The sequence below is a fragment of the Varroa jacobsoni genome, unplaced genomic scaffold, assembly GCF_002532875.2.
Source record: "Varroa jacobsoni isolate VJ856 unplaced genomic scaffold, vjacob_1.0 scaffold_224, whole genome shotgun sequence".
NCBI classification, from domain to species: Eukaryota; Metazoa; Arthropoda; class Arachnida; order Mesostigmata; family Varroidae; genus Varroa; species Varroa jacobsoni.
The window spans coordinates 94,686-113,257 of NW_019213126.1; the positions used below are offsets into that span (position 1 = coordinate 94,686).

An 18,572-nucleotide genomic window follows, 5' to 3' on the forward strand; every position below is an offset into this window, starting at 1 on the left:
ACAGCAATCTGGATGTCAAGATTGGATAGAACTTATGTGGCCATAGAGCGATTAACTGCGCTCCGTAAGCCGTGTTCGGAGTCCCGAAAACAGTTTCGTAGACATACGTGAAACACCATAGCTATGAGCGGTAAATTCGAATGAAAGAATGTTGGCTAAAACATACTACTCAGATTCTATCTAAAAGCTCAAATTAATATCATATCTTCTGATGACTCGAATCTAAACGCATCAATGATACTACATTAGCGCAGGCCACAAAAAATCACACTATCGCTAAAAGACCAGTAGGGAATACCATGTTTCAATCAAACAAACTAACAGGCATTCGCTAGGTAACTTAAGTAGGTCAGATTAATATTGGTTAAATGACCACTTCGTAGTAGATTCGATCGAAACGAAATGCACTTTCAATAGGCATGCATTTTCAATAGATTTGTTTTACGAACTACTGCGTTTACATTCTAGCTAGACTATAGGAAATAGGTAGGGCCTACGAAATTTTTCTATTAATAATATGATACTATAGTGTCTGATATGATTCTATACATAATAATAATAAAAGAGATGCTGCACTTACCGGAGATGGGACTTGCGATAGAGTTCTTATCTCTGAAGGATATATCCAAAGTCATGGAGTTCCACCATGGTGTTTCCGTTTTATGGGTTTTGGGTCGTTGTATCCGAAAGTTGCATAAGGCGACGGAAAAGCGTCGGATCCTCCGACACCGAGACGAGTACAGGGCAATAGAAGATGCACACTGCACGGCGAGCGATGGCGTCACTGTAGCTAAATGTGTGAGCGAATATTTTTCCCTACCCGTATCACAACTATGAGTTGCTGTCAACGGTCGGAACAACTTCTCGTTGAATCGAGTGAAGGCAACTGTATTCAAAAGGTAAACCAGGTGTCTGACGTCTATTTCCATGATCACCTGATCGACGACCGTAGGCGCCGACCGCAAGCAACATTAATAACAATAACAACGACAACCACATAAATCCACCCGCGACGACGAATACGACGAGCAGCGGCAAAATAACATTGTCATCGTAATCGTGAACATCTCAGCAATCAGAAACATATATTTCTACGATCGCATCAACGACAACGCCAACTGCTATCAACCCACAGGCTCTTCACCACGATGACGACGGCGACAACAACAAGATTTAGCAATAACTCCATTGAAGGATAACAACAACACCAAGAACAAGAGATTGCTATTTGGAGCGATTTGCGCAAATGAAAAAGCACGTCTTGTTTCTCACAGGACCAGCCAGGACCTTGTCGAATCTTAACTGTTTGCCCTTTTTTTTTTATTCACTTTGGTGGCTCGAGGTCCGCCTGTTAATGAGAAATTCTGCTCAATAACCCGATTTCTTCATGGCGGTTTGACAAGGAAGACCTAGATACGATACGATGCCTGTATTATTCAATTTATTGAAGCTCATGGTGCTATATATGAAAGAAAAACAGGTAGTGAATCACCAAAGGCCATGAAATGCGGCTTACTTTATTCTGACCATTCCAACAAACACACTTTCACACAAAAAGCCAAAATGAGAGGAATACACGGGTTTTCTGCTCTTGTTGTTCTTATTGTTGTTGCGACTGCTTCTACTAATGCCGTTGCTGTTGATTGCCGTTGTTGTCATTATGTCCGCGTTATAATCCACTGCTATATCGAACCATTGATAATTTGGCAGCTCACCAACCGCTTCGCAGGAAGCTGTTTATCGTGGCGGGGCGATTTTTGGGGGATATATCCAGTGGTCGTAGCCGTTAATGGTGCACTATGGGGCAACAAGCGCCCTTCAGAGACTCAAGATCTCCACTATACTTCCAGCCGTCGTTCGTCGTAGTTATCATATGAAATCCATCCGGTACTTAGCGTCTGTAATCCTGTGAAAGGTTCATTCGACACTTGTCGGCACTACGGTGACTGACTATAAATAGCTCTTTTCAGAGATGGGGTCCATACCCCGAGGGCGCATATAGACATTCAAATTATGATGATGGTACAACGACAACAACAACAAGAGGCCGCTTCTGGGTGTTTTTCTCATAACGACTTTTTCTCTAGGAGGAAAGCAATCCTTGCTGCACCCATGAGCAATACGTTAAAGAAACAATGCTAACAAAAACAACAGTTCGAACAACCAGTGAATTCAAGGGTTGTGGGGAAAACAGTGTGGAAGGAAGCTGCATTTGAGAGCTGAATTAGGAGGAACAACACAAAAAAAGCTAAAGGGATTGGAGTGAATTGGATTTCGAATCTTTCAGCCGTCTTCATTCCGCCTAACTAATTTCCAGAATACGACGCTACTAGGGCGATAAATGAAAATACAGGATTAGTAATACACCTCTAATTTTTGCATTTGTTTCTACGAGCTTGAGGGATGCTTGAAGAGGTAGAGCAAACCACAGAAGCTAACCATGGCGAGATGAGCGAAACCGATCGCCTTTCAGCGTTCGGCCATGCACCAGCTGAAGTAGGCTGACTGATTAACTCCAAAGCCTGGTCATTCGTGGTACGCACGGCCGACTTTGGATATGGTTTTTAAAAGGGTGCTTTAAGATTATTTTTGTTCTTTTTCGATTTTTTGTTTGTTTGTTTGTTTGTTTGTTTTTGGATAGTTGCATACCGTTTGAAGTGGTCCCGTATCCGCTCCTCGCGTAGGTTGTCGGGAAGGTTTCCGACCCAAAGGTGCCTGGTCTCCCTAACCATGGTCAGAAGTGGACAGAGCAAGACGCCCTCCGATGCGTTCAAGCATGTTCGGCGTTCATGGCTTCCGCCGTGACTTCAACCGAGCGGCGCAGGCTTCGCGGCCTGCTGCTCCAACTTCACAGCTCGGCGATACCTGCCTGGTTAGATCTCGTCGGCCCGGCGCACTAAGCCTCCTGGCCAGGCTTTGGCCGCGGAAGGCGGTGCCGCTGAGGGCGTCTAGGCCGATTTCGGCATGAATGCCGAAAATCGGCGCTCCATCTCACCAGCTTGGACGGGTCTATAGCCCGCTGACATGAGATGACCAACGGCAACCTATGGGTCCGCGTATAGCCTCCTGGTTTAGTGGTTCCTCCCACACGGCAGGATGATCTAGCTTTCCAGTTGAGTTTTGCACTGTATGTTTATTTTGTGTCCTTTAGATATTTCTCCGTAGTGATCTCAGACCTTAAGTTGGCCTATTGCTCACTGTCGGCACGAGCTGCCATTACAACTATTTCACTCGAGACTCAGTAGGGGCACTCTGAGCTCGCTGGCTTAACAGTCACTTTTCCGTCTAAAGTCTTTCCATTGTTCGCCAAAAAGGAAAGTCGAACCCGGCGATCAGGATCGCTATAAACTAGTCGTTCTATCTATCTCCTTTTCTTTCTCACATACTTTTCCTATTATTTTTTAGATATCTTTTGCACTGCACAATAAAGCCTTCCTTAAGCTTTTAGCACATTAAACACTTCCTTTCGATTGGTTGCTGCTGGTGTTGTTGTTAAAAGAGCACATATGCACACTCACAATAATTTTTCTTCTTTTTAAGATATAATTTTCCACGCACGGTAAAATCACTTTCCTCGGCCCGTCGACATTCAAATGCTGCACAAGTATGAAATCCAAGGGAATCCAATAGCAGTAGCTGTAGTAGTGGTGGTGATCTATTTGACTGGCAACAGATGATAAAAGCCAGTTGTTCTAGCCGGGGCGTACTCGACTATTATGCGATGGTAGCATATATTGGTACAATAATTATTAAGTGATCCAGCGTAGGTAAAAATACACAATTCTTGTGACTGAAGATCCAATGATCCTGCGATATACTCGCTACGACTCGTACGATGATAGGATTGAGCACAACACGCTACACTGTTGAGAACTAATTGGCGCTCCCACCCACCAAATGAACAGACGCACTATATAACGACGCACACAATACGATAACGCAACGCACACAATAACCGAATTATATCAATCAACAATAGATCTCATCAAGATGTATATCCTTTGAATAGATGAAGGACGTAGAGATGGCAGCCCGGACTTGGACGAAAGGGAGGATACGTTGTAGATAATAGAAGAGATATAGAAAAAAAGAGTGGTCGCAAACTTGCGTCCACTTGCACAGCACTACAATATCCTGGGTGTGTATGATGATCTCTCGTTAGATGTTGGGGTGTATCCTACGCAGAGGGGCGAGGGTGGAGGGGCAGGGGCAGGGGCGGGGAAGGGGATGGGGGGGCGAAACGAAATCGCCTACCTCGCGGAATTTGCAAATTTTCTACTCAATCTCAGCTTAGCTCCTCTTCTTCCGTTTGCACAGTATCACTGCACCAACTCTGTATCCAACGTTGTGTTGTTACTGTAAGATAACTCCAATTTGATGATTCCCCAATCAAATCAACGTTGCCAACTGACCGTAGATTTTTCTTCCTTGTCGACGTTTTTTTGTTGTCACGGGCGAATTTTCCGGTAGTGAACAAACTGCTACAACGCCTGCTAATTAAGCTGCCCGGCAGTTGACTGGCTGGTAGATTTTGTCTGTGATTTTCTACTGCTTCTACTCAAGTTCTTGTAGAGCAGAATTTTATGAGGACCCAGGCAGGGCTGCTTTTTATTTTGTAAACCACTAGCAGAAATAGCAGCGGAGATGGCGAGCCAGCAATTCTCTCAGGAGTTTGTCGTCTTCGGTAAAAGAAATACGACAGAGTGCAATACCAGCAAGACGACGGAGATCACTGAAAAAATCAACGATCGATTTTAGTGCCGGTCAGTAATGTGCTCCAAGCTACTATTGTTGTCGTTTGCTCTAGCCGCGTCTTCGTTTGGGGCCTGTACAAAATGGGAGCGGGGCGACTCACTCACTGGGGGCTTCACGGCTATCTAGTTCGTTTGCTTGGTGCTTGCGGTAGATTCAGATTCAAGCTGCTACACGACGCGCTGTACGCATATTGAATGCTGTGTATGGCGAGCAGCCTGTTGTCGGTGTGTTTTGTTGTTGAGAGAGAATCACTGATGCATAGAGGAACACAGAGTGACGTTAACAAACACACATTCACCGACAGCTTACTTGGTCAGGTCGAGGCGGTGTGTCGTGATCGTCCGCCTTGTTTTACATTGCCTTGCCCTGCTTTGCCTTGTTTGGTCCGCTCCAACCGTTGTCCTAGCTCTCTCCGACTGGGTATTTATTAGCAATCCCACTGTGTTCTGCTGGTCGCTCGGTCTATTTTAAATAATTGCTTTCGTTTCAATCAAGGCAGTTGTTGACTCGTCAATTGCCAGCGGTGTGGCCTGGCTGGATTCGGCCTATAGTTGCATATCTTGAGGCAGCAGTAGCGGCAGGCCGTTTCCGTCGCTGACGAGTTGCTGCTGCTGCTGCTGAGTTGAGCGCCTGTGACGACTCTGCTTCACCAGCACGAACTGATCTGACTTTCTATCAACGGGTTTGACACACACTTGGCCGCGGTTGTGGCACGATTCTTTCTCACTGAATCTGGAAGGACTAGCGATATTTTCACTGGTATTGCTTCGTCCAGCGCTAGGCAGCAGGCCGCAGTACTACATGGACGATATGGAGGCAAAACGCCACCACCATCGTATTGCGTGTATCATCATCGCCGCTTGCCTCTACCGTTGTATTCGTTTTGTTTTCGTGTTGTCCTGCACCGCTACACAAACACAGCATACACACATACAGCAGCAGCAGTACAGAGTGCACACGGCGGAAAGGCACAGCTCTAGGCCAGTACACTCACAGCTCTCAGAGCTCACATACACACAAATACACCAACGAAAACGAACAATGCTCAGGGATAAACTACGATGGAGTGAGTTGCTGCTGTTGCTGTTACTTTTGCTGCTGCTGCTGCTGTTGTTGATGCTGCTGCTGCTGTTAATGCTGCTGCTTCTTCTGCCGCCACTGTAGTCGCTTTGCCTGCCGCTATTCGACAAACAACAACTCGTCGCTCGTTTGCTTGGTCGGCAGTAGGTAGGTAGGCCGCTTGCTGCTGCTGCTGTTGCCTGCTGCCCCGCTTGCTTTTTGCTTACCTGGCGGCAGCCGGTTGCTTATTCGACCGCTACTAGTAACAGCACAGGCGTACACGGACACAGAGCCAGGCAGAGGGGGTCAGTCCTGCTGCGGCTGCTGCTGCCGCTGTTATACAGGCAGACACGGACTGTACAACAAACTGGTTTGCCTGCCTGCCTGCGTGCTTGCTTGCTTTGCTAGCAGCTTACTCAGTCGACTGGCTCTCTCAATTCGACGATGCTAGAAGTAGCAGCAGGCTTCTGCTGCTGCTGCTGCTGCTGCTGCCAGCGTTGATCAGTCGCCGTTGTCGGTCGGTCTGTCTCTCCGGCCAGACCGGCGCTCTTGCCGCTGCTAGTTATAATAAAAGTAGTAGTAATATATAGTTGTAGTGATGGTCGGCGTTCGGTCGTTGTGGATGTACAGCAGCACCGCTGCCACGACCGCGACCAGCTGCCGCACACACACAACACACGCACGCACGGCGCCAGCAGCAGCAACCAATAGCGAGAGGTTGACCGCTAGCTGGTAGCAGCAGCACCACCACCACTATTCAATGCACATAGAGAGATAGATGTCTTGAAAGAGGCAGGGAGGGAGTGAGCCAGCAACAGCAGCGGCGCCGGTCGATTGAGCGAGCAAGACCAGCTCGCTACGAGCGAGCGCTGTTAGACAGGAGCAGCGGCAGCCAATACACAGTTCCCCCACACTCCAGGACGACACACACACACACGGAGATACACACTCACAACTACACACTCCAGCTATACACACACACACACATATTCAGAATCAAGGCGCTGCTTTCCAACTTCGTCTTGGCAGCCGCCGCCTATTTCGTGCGGCCACGGGCGTCACACATCAGCGAATCTCGCCGATTCTCGCGGGAATCTCGCAGCCAAGCCACGCCTCCGGGCGAGGGTCATGCGGAGAGGGGCTCGCACTAGTGGCGCAGCGGCGGCGGCGGCGGCCACGGCCAGAAGATAGAGAAGAACGACGAGAAGAAAAATTGTTAGCGGCAGAGAGGCAGCAGCTGCTGTGGCGCTCATACCACGTACTCATAGACCATACGAACCAACTAACAACCGTGCAACCAGCCATGCCCATAGGCTTTCGTGCTTATACTGTGGAGTATTAGCTGCCGGTGAGGCGGCCTCCCGACCGGCGGCAGCGGTGACGGCAGCTACCACTGTTCGTTGCTCCTGCTGTCGTGCTATCGTGGAGAGGGTTGAGCAAAAAGCTGCTGCTGCTGCTGCTGGCGTGGTGGGACTATTGCTGGCGGCGCGCAGGTCGCGCAGAGCACCAACGCGGAATCAGCAGCGCTACCATGCTTCGGCTATACTCGCAAATACACAAAGATTCTCCTCGCACAAGGTAGAAAGAGCGCGCGAGAGAAAGAGTGAGAGGCCGAACCTAAAAGACTCGACAACGACGACGACGACGACGATGATGCCGCCGCCGCCGCCGCTGCTCCTGCCACGTTGGAGTCGCCCTGCTTACAGGCGCACAGTACACGAACTCATACAGCAGCGGTAGCAGTAGCAGCACCAGGTTCACGCGGACGGAGATAAACAGCCGGTAATCAAACGAGTTTTCTCGCAGTCCGACACGTTTGTGCGTAGACGGCCATGGTGAAGCTGAACTCGTTTGTAGGATCTTCTCGTCCACAGCTATCTCCTTGTCCTCTAGCGTCATCCACCCCCCCTCAATAGACCAGCCGCCATCTTTCCCAACCGAACAACGCTACAAGAGTGAAGAACGAGCGGCGAACAGCCACGATCAACACGATGCTAGCGCCACCACCGTGTGCTGCTAGCGATTGTTCGTCACGGTGGCGATAGGCGATGTGTGCTAGCTGCAACTAGCATTAACAGCGGTGATGGCAGTAGTAGCAGTTAAGCTGAAAGGGCCTCGATGGACGCTGATCAACTTAGCCCGCTTTGTGGCTAGTGGTAGCAGAATCACCTCCTGAGCAGAGAGGCAAGCGTTAGTCGGGGTGGCAGCCACTATCGGTGGCAGCAGTAGATAACGCGTCGCTGGGGCGGTGGTGGTAGTGCCGCTATCATCGCCACCATTGCAAACTGCTGTCGTTTGGTGGAAATGGTAGAGGCCTCATTTTTGGCGCTGCTGGCAACAGCCAATATGGCGCAAGACAAAATGGCGGCCGGTAGCGGCTGCGACAGGCTAATGCTTTTGTCCACCATCATAGATAGTCGTGTAGCCATGACGCCAGTGTAACCTGGAGGTGATGCGAGCTGAACTGAACTGGGAGGCGTCCCGACGCTCTAGCTAACGCTCCGTTGCACCATACGAGTTGGTGGAATGGTAGTCGAGCGGTTCGCTGCAGCTTGTTCATCGTGCTGCTCGATGTTTGACGGCAGTTGCAGATGCGGCTGTAAGGCACTAGGCGACAACGCCCTCGTTGACGGTTTGTTCGCTAGCTGGCTCGCTTCATTCGATGCGTTTGAGCGTATGGCGTCGAGTCGGCTGGTAGCGGAGCATTTAGTTGACGCTCTCTGCTTGACGCCTTGAGTAGCCAACGGAGCAGCTTTGAATGAGCTGATTAACCAACGAATCATTGAGTCAGCTAGATGAGCGTCGGTCAGTCTTGTACGTACCAGAGAAGGAAGTGTGACCTCACTTCCAGCGTCTGCGGAAGCAAAAACGCAATGAACAACAATTTTGCTATTATCAAAACTGCTGCTCGTCCAGTAGTTAGTTAGTACGAAATACTTTTTAACCACGGCTTGATTGAAGAATTATTCTGGCTGAGGCTTTCCATAATGAATGCCACTCAGGTGAGCGTTACTCAGTCAATCGGATACAATATGCAGTTGCGGCAGCGGTAGTAGCAGTCTATCGGATTATGCAAACAAAAATATCGAAACGTAAAAAATGGATTATAAACACAACGAAGAGATCATGCGTATGTTTGTTAAAAAGGAGTAAAGTCTGAAGGGTGGTAACTGGTGTTGGCCATATCGACGAAATCCAACGGATACATCAGTAACGATAATAGTGCCGTACCTTGTCGTCAGTACGGTTTATAGTTGGTAAACGCGCCCTGGATACAATAAACCGCACGGATATTATCTCAAATGGATATAAAAACGTTGGGTTGCAGCCACTGCAGAGTATTGGATGTAGTCGACTGATGTAATCGCGACTAGTGAGGGAAGTTGGTATTTTGTTAGTGAGGGCGGGCGGGTTTCCCTGATGAGTTTCTACAATGAGTCATCATTATTTACAGTATTTCCTGGTGTAATACACCTATATGCGTAAAATGTTCTTACAGTTCATTAAAGAGGATTGGATGAGTTTTGTTTTCTATTATTGTCGGTTTAGGCGAAGTTTTGAGAAATTTATTAAATCTTGGTGGTATTTTAAGACTAGTTCTTCATAAATCAGTAGAAGTTTGTCTTTCGTGTAAGTGTCGTATGAAACGTATGCGTTATTGCTGCCGTTTAGTGACTACAGCGTTCACAACGAGTGATCTTGAATTCCAGTGTTGGTGAAGAAGCTGTCCCATTTTTGCTGAGAACGGCTTTTGTTTCTTCAAATCCAATTGCTTATGATTTTACTCATGCACAAAGCATTTCTCTTTCGAACAACCTGTGCTTTTCGAAGGGTCTTTGTGCTATTATGGTACGTCAGCAAGACACTCAACGTGGTAAATTTATCGTTATCCCTCTATCGGAGAAAAATAAGACCCAGTGTTTTCCCCTGAAAACTGGTCTACCAGCACAAGTTAATAACAAAAATTATGAATTAACGCACTCCTTTCATGACCCATTGTCTGATCACGTGGCATTTTAGAAGAATCATTGTGGGCCTTCGTTAAGAATGTGGCTAAACAATGAACAGCTTAATGAAAATTCAGTTTTTATTCTCGAGAACGAGTTCCCACCTTCCTATCCGTAGTTGGTTGGGCGTTGACTGTCCGCGTGGTCATGTGACCATCGTCCAAAGCAGTGCTAGTGGCGTTGCGCGTCTTGACCACTACGAATGGCCCGCAGATATCCGTTGGAGTCTGCTTTATGCGCACGTCACTAATGACGCATTTTTTCGATCTAAGTGTCGATTGCCTTCAACTACGCGTTTTCCCAGCGTTCATGTTGATTCGATCGATTATCGTATCTGATTATTATTTCGAAAATTTACGTCTGTCAACTCTATTTAACGATCAGGGGATAATGGATGGCAAATAAAGTTATTACGATATTAATTGCTTTAGTCTGGTTAAGTTAATGCGTTCGCATTTTTCGCTTGATTAGTTGCTTTGTTGACTAGTTGCCATTTTTCCTCTCTGAGCCTTTGGAAACATTATCCAAAGTGTTTTACTATAATTATGTGGCTTATTAAACTGTACTATAGTGCAAATAGGTCGTTTCGATAGCTCATTGTAAAACACTGGTTAGGTTTAATGGCCATGATGGCAGACTTTAAAAAACTTTTTAAAAAGTGTCTTTTATAAAGAGCAAATATCACATGTATAAATAGTTCGTATATATACACTTGAATAGCTTCGGAAAAATTATGCGTACTTTAATGCGTTTATGAAAGCCTATGCATATGAAATAAACAACTAGTTGTGTCGTTATTATTCGAAAAAATTAAGAAAGTTACAGACTACAGGTAAATTTGTTTACAACATGCACAACGTTGAATCGTTGTGAATCGTTACGAATATGCCATCAAAAATCGGTAAAAATACTACACTACTTTTGTTACTCTTTTATTTACTCTTTTATTATTAGTCTATTCTTTTATTATTACTCTTACCAAATTATTTTGATATCGCACCGATCAAAGATCCTTATTCGATAGTAATAATAATAATAATCAACGGGCCTTTTTCTAATTAAGAGGGCCTACTGATTCTAGGCCAGTCGGCACGAAATAATATCCCTTACATCAGTCCCTTAAATCACCGTATTTTCGTGTTTTTCATCTCTTGATCAGATTAAACTGCGCTCTGCAGAGATATAACGCAGCAGCTGTTGATGAAAACTTTCAATTGCGTTCCTGAGCTGTTGATGTAGTCCTAAGGGCACAATAAGTCCCCGTCAATTTCTTCTTTGCATACTCAGCAGGTAAAGAGCTGATGGTACGGGGGAGTACCGCTTCTTAGTGCGGCAGTCATGCGAAAAAAGTTCGGGTCTAGAGTTGTACAAAAGAATATTTTTAGCTATACTTCACCACAGAAACTTTGAGTAACTAAAAAGACAGCTTCCTTGCAAGAGCAGCGGAAGTCTTCGAGATTCTTTTTTGAGGTGTTATGATTAATACACTCGTCTAATATACACAGGCTCGATACGTCTTCGAAAAGATCTGAGTGCCACCTGAACTTTTTTGGGGCGTTTGGAAAAGACGCTATTATACACCGTTTGGAAATGCGAAAGGATAAGGCGATACGATTTGCCAGTAAATTTGATTTTCGTTGGCATAAACTACAAGCCCACTTCTCTGTACTTCTTTTACGGGGACCCTTCCCGGCGATGCTTCTGTTTTTTTTTTTTCTAAAACGCAACTTTGCCATAGTACAATAAGAGAATAACATACTTTAAACTTTGGTGTAATTTCAGTTTATATGTTCAGAAAAGTCACAAACAGGATACAGAAGCTAAATCGTAGTAATTGCGAAAATTGTTTATCTTTTCTTAACAAAAACTTGAATACTACCAAACACTTAAAATTGTTCGAAGTGATAGCACTTCTCCACAAGGACGGGTAACATTCATCGTATAGTCCTGATAAAGCGAAGAGTCATATGTAGACACGTTAGTCTACATATGACTCTTCGCTTCGTCTTTTTGTGGAAGTCGTATATAACTATTACAGCAATTTTTCGACTTCAGTAGTTACATACTCCATTCACTGCATTCAAATTGCTTGGGTTTAATATGTCCGCAGGAGATTCATCGCATTGTGTTTCGTCATTAATGCATTTCATTTAAGTTAGTTGAACTAATACTGGTCTGTAAATGACTATTTGCTCTTGGAAACGTAAAATATCCACGACGTCATATTAGTAACCATAAAATAGTGATGAACCCTCACGCCACTAGGCTACATTGAAGAATGAAATGTAAAAACTGTTACTACTAACAAATAACAAGCACTTCGTCACGTATAGTCTTTTTTACTCTGCAGGGTTTTTTATCCTGCAGTTTTCTAATTGACCTGACATTGATTAGGATCTGCTCAGTATGCGCCATATATAAAGTTTATCCTATTTGCTCGTGCATGTTGGGTTTAAATATGTATGTTGACAACCGAGGTTAAACAAGGTACTTCTGGCTCGTTCAGATAAGGGTGCTTTGCGTTATATTTTAATTTTGTAGCGAAATAAATGTTTGCGAAGCGTGTCAACTGTAGTAGTGGATACCTCGTGGGCTATAGCTCCCGGCAAGGGGTAAGACAGCCCAGACTAAGCAATCATAGTTAACTCTCCAGTACAAGAAAGGGCCCTTTTTAGCTGATCGGGTGAACATATTAAAGAGTATTTGCAAAAAAGGTCTACGTGGAAATTTGAAGATGCTTGTTTATTTTTCCTGGCTTCTCTCTGGAAGTATGGTGTATCCTTGTCTTCTTTTAGACTAGACTTTTACTACGTGCTCTTGAAACTCAGCACATGCCTTCAACTACTCTGGATAAGCCTAATTTTTGACCACACTACTATGCGATCGAAGCATTTCTGGCGATCGCCGCACTATTATCAATGTGCACGTTGCCTCTTGCCTGTATCAGGTCTGTGCGTTTTAGGTTTCCCGTACCTGTTAGGAGCGATTAGGTCCGTGGTACCCATTGAGACGTTATTCTTTAGGAGAATATTAATTAAACTTCGGTCAGTGATAAAATTCCAGTTTAAACAAACGATACCTCATAAAACCACTTATTATATAACAGGGCCTCTAATTAAGTTTTCTGAACATCCGAATGATCGCACCCGAAAAAAAATTGGAACATTTAGGACCGTGTTTGCTGATCTGCGTTACATTTATACGCAAAGCTAGGGTTTGGTAGTTAAAGTTCTCATCCTAGATGCCCAGGACTCGATTAATTTAACGACAGAAGTTTCGGCCAACATATAGCGTATAAAAAAATCGCTTTTACGTAAGCATCCTGTGGTACAAGGGCGACTTATACCTAGGAAAACAGAATAATTGAAAAAAAAATCAATTATTTCATCCGGCAATAAACAGTTCTCACAGCCATTCTTAACTCAAACAACTGCACGAAAGCACTTCCATTTGTTGCATCTAAATCATTTGTAATGAACGTTTTTCATACTGCATAGTTTTGTATTAATTTGGTACGATATGTTTTTACGAAGAAGATATCAATAGACTGTAAGACCGCGAGTCCGGAGCTAGTTTGATTTTCCAGGTGCTGTGTCAGATTGTCATAATATTGCGGTTTTAGTATCCTGTTGACGTCCGAAACTTGCCCAGCACTTGTGAGGGCAGACTCCTAGAATAATTTCCGCAGATTTCCGAGAAAGTGCCAATTACTTGCACTAACAGCACTGGTAATATAGTAGTTTTGAACTCACGATATGTCGGGCGGATTGAGGCATGTGGCCTGTAAGTCCTCCTTAAACAAAAAAGCATTAGGAATCTATTATACTCACGTTTGAACGACTTCTGAGTTTCTTCATGGAACTTCTAAACTTCATGGAATTACTAGAAAGAGCAGATCAAGTAGCTGCAGATAATAGCGCCGAGGTTTACTTTGTACTCTCAGCCATTAACATCGATATCCATTGAGCTTCGTATGATGATTTTTTGTGAAGGATTTCAACATCAGATATGTCGTAGTTAAATAGTTTCGAGGTTACTGTGATCATACGGCGCTTTAATCCATGTCGTGTGAAACATGAGCGAACAATATTCGTTTGGAAAATTAGTTTTTCCATTAAACTTGCACGAGCTAGACAAAACGTATTAATGTTTTTACACAATATTTTTCTAGTAGGATCGGCCAGTTTTGCCGTTGTGCCATATGCAGAGCATATACTCTATTGTTATTTACCTAATGGTACAATTTCCGGAGTTAACGGAGGAAATACAGTTACCGATAATTATCCCAAACAAATTATTTACACGTAATTACTGTATCGTACTTCGAATCTAAGCATTATTTTAAATAATATGGACCAAATTAATAGTCGCAGTTAAATGAGAATATAAAGCTTTAAAGATTATTCTTGTATAGCGGTTGGAGGTAAAGTGAAAAAACAAATTAGAACGAATATCGGTATGGAACTGGACAACGATGAAATTGTGATGAAGGTGCACGAAATGTATTGGACTTTGGTTAAACGCGGGGATAGTTATTTGGTTTACTTCGACTTTACAGAACACAGAATTTTATGTGATCGTATAATCATGATACGTCATAATGTAATCATATTTCCTCCACCATGATTCAACACCATGTCTACGCTTAGAAAGTTGTCGCGAAAAGTACGCGAAGTCCCGAAGTTATAACAGCCTATAGTTTTCGCTTCGAGATATGTTGCGTTGTGTGGAATTCTCATAAGAGGCAGAATTTCCTCGCAACACAGGAGACCGGAAACCAATGCTTCTAGTACCTCTGCAGTACATTCAGTACATACCCTTGTAGACATCGGACTGGTTTTCCCATTGAGAGTGAACTCCATGTCGATGGGAAAGACCTAACACTTCACTATTTTAACGTTAACTATTTTTGGCATAACATGTTCTACCATAATTTTGCTTTGATAAATTTCAGCTAACAATGAACTATGTAAAGGAAAACAGCTTTACTTCAGTTTCATCAGTTTTATTTTCCGTAATTGCTTGGATGTTCCATTGCGTCCTTATTCGCCGTTCGTTGAGCATTGCCCATTACTCTTACCCTCAAAAACTTACCACGGGCTTGCTGAATGGCCTGTTTACGGTCACTAGCCCTGACCAAAAAAGAATGTCTTGTTCGTCTGTTACCTGTGTGTGTTAAGCGAGGCGACTCTGTGTGTTCTTTATCATGTTTGCGTCACCAACGTGGATGTCTGTTACCAAGGTTTTCGTGGTACCTCCTCTTCGAAATAATCTTCGTGTTCTTCTCTTTCGACGGTAAAACAGTTCCAAAAAGGCATTGGTTGTTTCCAACCGCAGCCAAGGTGAGGATTGTTATTAAACACCCGCAAAATAGGGTGTTATATCGGTAAAGTGAAGGGTTTTTTTAAATAGGGCTTCGCAAAGGGCAAACCACATACAGTTAGTGCATGCAATTCCATAGTTAATAGCGGTAGTTGATAGGATAGGAAGTTCAGAGAGATTTAAGGATAGGGATTTGTGGAGCAGGTTTAGCAGTTAGTGCAATGACGAGTGTTCAGCAGACTTCGCGAGATCGTACGCATAGAGAACGCTTTACCAAGGGAAGTCAGCTGTCTCACCAACTTACGAATAGTCAAGCAGGCATTAAGCGGCGCTCAACCGACCCCGAGAGGTTCAGCGTACAGGGCCCAACATCGGGGCTCTACCTGCGACGGTCTGCTGAACACACTCGCTGGCGACGCGGCGCAGTACGTACCGTGACTCGGTGGGCTATTTTGGAACGAGGTGCCTGCAAGAGCTGCGGCAGTACTCGCCCCTTGAGGGAAAAGGGAAGACAACGCATCAGCTCCGGCTAAAGCAGCGGCGGCAGCAGCAGAGGCAGGTACAATAGCCCCCGTTGGCGTCGCCCCGCCTTCGTCCAAGGTGATCAGGGGTTTGATATCTGTTACAAAAAATATTTCGACAATATAGGACTACACTTTCGAATTTCTTCGTCTGTGCAGCATCGCTCTGATAGTTCTCTCAAACCTTACAGAAATAATAATACTTAAAGAAATAATACTCAAACCTTATAGAAATAATAATACTCAAACCTTATAGAAATAATAATACTCAAACCTTATAGAAATAATAATACTCAAACCTTATAGAAATAATAATACTCAAACCTTATAGAAATAATAATACTCAAACCTTACAGAAATAATAATACTCAAACCTTACAGAAATAATAATACTCAAACCTTACAGAAATAATAATACTCAAACCTTACAGAAGTTTTGGAACTTACCCAGTTCATTATTAGTCGAATTGTTGTCCGGTCCGGTCGTGTTATTGAGGTTGTCAGTCGAGTCGTCGCCACCTTGGTCAGTCGTCATCGAAGCTTCCAATAAACGGCTGGGTTCAAAATCCCCACCACCGGTATCCTTCGACGATGGTACTTGCCCGTTAGAGTTCGCGGCTGACTTGTTCGTGGCCGTCGTCTGTTCGGCGGATCGACTGTTTTTGGCCGAGGCACTGGCAGACGCCGGGGATGAGGTGCTATCTACATTTGTTTGTACAGGGGCGGTCTCCTTCTTACTTGCACGCTGCAGGGAGGCCTGAGATCCGTCATCGTGCGATGATGCACCGTCCATCGAGGACTCATCTTGGAGGTCTGTGCGACTGGTTTTCGGCACCGACTCCTCGGAGTCTGATAGCCCATCACCGGCGCCAGCAGAGTCCGTGCTCCTTCGACGCGCCCGCTGTCTTTTCCGCCGTCCAGAATTAGGCGACTCGGGTCGGGGTGTGGCGTTCGCGGCTGATCTTGCCTGTTGCTGTTGGCTGTTACTACTTCCGCCACCGCTGTCATCCTTGCTTTCGCCAGTTACCTCGGCGAGACCCTTGATCTTAAGAGCCTCGGCTGTCTTCAGTAATGTAGGCAGCTGTTCTTGAACTACGTTCACCTCGCCTTTGTACATGAACTCTACCAAGGCTTTGAGATCTGCGTATCGGATGTCTTTCAGTATCACAATGGGGTGCTTGCAGGGATTCTCGGTGAACAGTCCTTCAAAGAAGGGACTGCACGCGGAGAGCACCACCTTGTGGGCCTTCATCTGTCGGCCCTCGCACCCGAGCGTTACATCGACTAAGCTCTTGTTGCCGAGTAACCGCTCGAATACGGCGAGCATATTCGCTTGGTGATTGTTCCATTTTAAACAAAACTGCTGAGCATTGCTGCCCATCTTGACAGCCTTTTTTGTACCTCCTGCAAGCGAATATACATCGCAAAACCCAATAATAAGTATACGCTTTTATTAATAAAATAATAGATATAAGAAATGTTATCCCAGCAATAATAACCGACCTCGCGATGCGAGTTTATTATGGTAAAACAATTCAGTCGACCTGAACGGAAGTGTTCGTTTGGGGTGGTACTGTTAGGCTTAATGGTAACGGCTATTGCAATTTAAAACAACGAACGGCCCTGAACACCTAAACTAAAAAAGTAATCAAGAATATTCGATTGCAAATCTTTGTCGATTATAACCTTATGGTAACTCGACGATATGTGAGGTGACAGTATTAATCACAAGTTAAGCCTTGTTCCACTTAGACTGATGGATGTCTCAAAAGCGTTATAGACGCCTACTCACAACAGCTAACTAGGAATATTAAATTTCAAAACTGCTGCACCACACCGCTACACCGGCCTCAACTTCAGACACGCTAGCATGAATGCTAGAAAAGGTGCTATGAGCAAATAGATTTAATTGCAAACCAGCAGACGTGTCATTCAAGCCAATAGGTGGGCATGAAATTGGCCTACTACCCCTTAGGCCTAATTCGCCATTGAACTAAGTATCCGAACAAATAGTTTCTAAAACTCTAGAATAAAAAGCTATCGTTCAAAACTAAATTGCCACTTTTACAATAAGTTTACATTAATATAAAAACGCATCACATATGACTACAACTGTACCGAAATCGCACTTACCGACTCAGCTACGTATCATTGCTCTGCGTGCTGCCTAAGAGGTCTTAACACGACCGAAGTTTGGGTTGAAGTGTTCGCTGGTCGGTCAATCGCACAGCAGCTTGGAGGCGCTCCTCGTTGTTGCCGGAGGCGGATCTGGCGGGCAGCGTCGGCTATCGCAGCGACCCCTGGTGAATACCCACCCAAGCGTCGCCCACGCTTTTCTCGCTAGAGCTTTACTCTGAATAAGGATTGTGCATCGTGCGCTTCATGCTCCATCGATCGAGCAGCCTACAAATGCAGCGATTTTAAGTAAATTTCATCGGGGCAACACAAACCAACTTTTAAGCGAAGCATCTTTCAGCTCTATAACGCGCCATGCCACAGAGTGAGCCCGCTAAATCAGCGGGTTGGATTGGCGTCGCTCAACATCTACGTTAAGCATTGAATATATATGAAAATACATATATTAAACGTATATTCGTAAACAGAATGTATTTTTCTTTATTATTGAAAGCAACGAATTAATATTAGAAATAAGTGGAATATTATGCAGATGCAATAAACTTCCTAATAATTTCGGGCCTGAAGCTACGGGTGTAACACTGACTAACCTGCATTTCTCAGTCGAGTTTTGAGATTCTGTCGAATACCTTAAATATACCTTAAAAATGTATTCTAAAAACCATGTCATGTGTACTAGGCGATAAATAGATGGATGCTCATAATTCATCTTTTGGGATAAAACATATTCTCAAGAGCTTTAGACTTCTCGAGCCAGTGGTTCCGGAGATAA

At 44.7% G+C, this 18,572-nt stretch overlaps 1 protein-coding gene and 1 long non-coding RNA gene across 2 annotated transcripts; both read right to left on the reverse strand.

Moving 5' to 3' along the window:
• Positions 1–1,484: 1,484 nt before the first annotated feature.
• On the reverse strand, positions 1,485–6,873 carry LOC111273761 (uncharacterized). Its single transcript, XR_002688022.2, has 2 exons — positions 2,650–6,873; positions 1,485–1,906 (listed from the first exon to the last, which is right to left on the reverse strand). It is a non-coding gene; the product is annotated as an uncharacterized LOC111273761 (long non-coding RNA).
• Positions 6,874–14,805: 7,932 nt separating this feature from the next.
• Positions 14,806–17,922, reverse strand: LOC111273763 (uncharacterized). Its single transcript, XM_022855689.2, has 3 exons — positions 17,798–17,922; positions 16,112–17,068; positions 14,806–15,762 (listed from the first exon to the last, which is right to left on the reverse strand). Exons 2-3 carry the CDS (start codon positions 17,043–17,045, stop codon positions 15,476–15,478), a joined length of 1,221 nt encoding a protein of 406 aa, XP_022711424.1. The 5' UTR covers positions 17,046–17,068; positions 17,798–17,922; the 3' UTR covers positions 14,806–15,475.
• Positions 17,923–18,572: the final 650 nt, after the last annotated feature.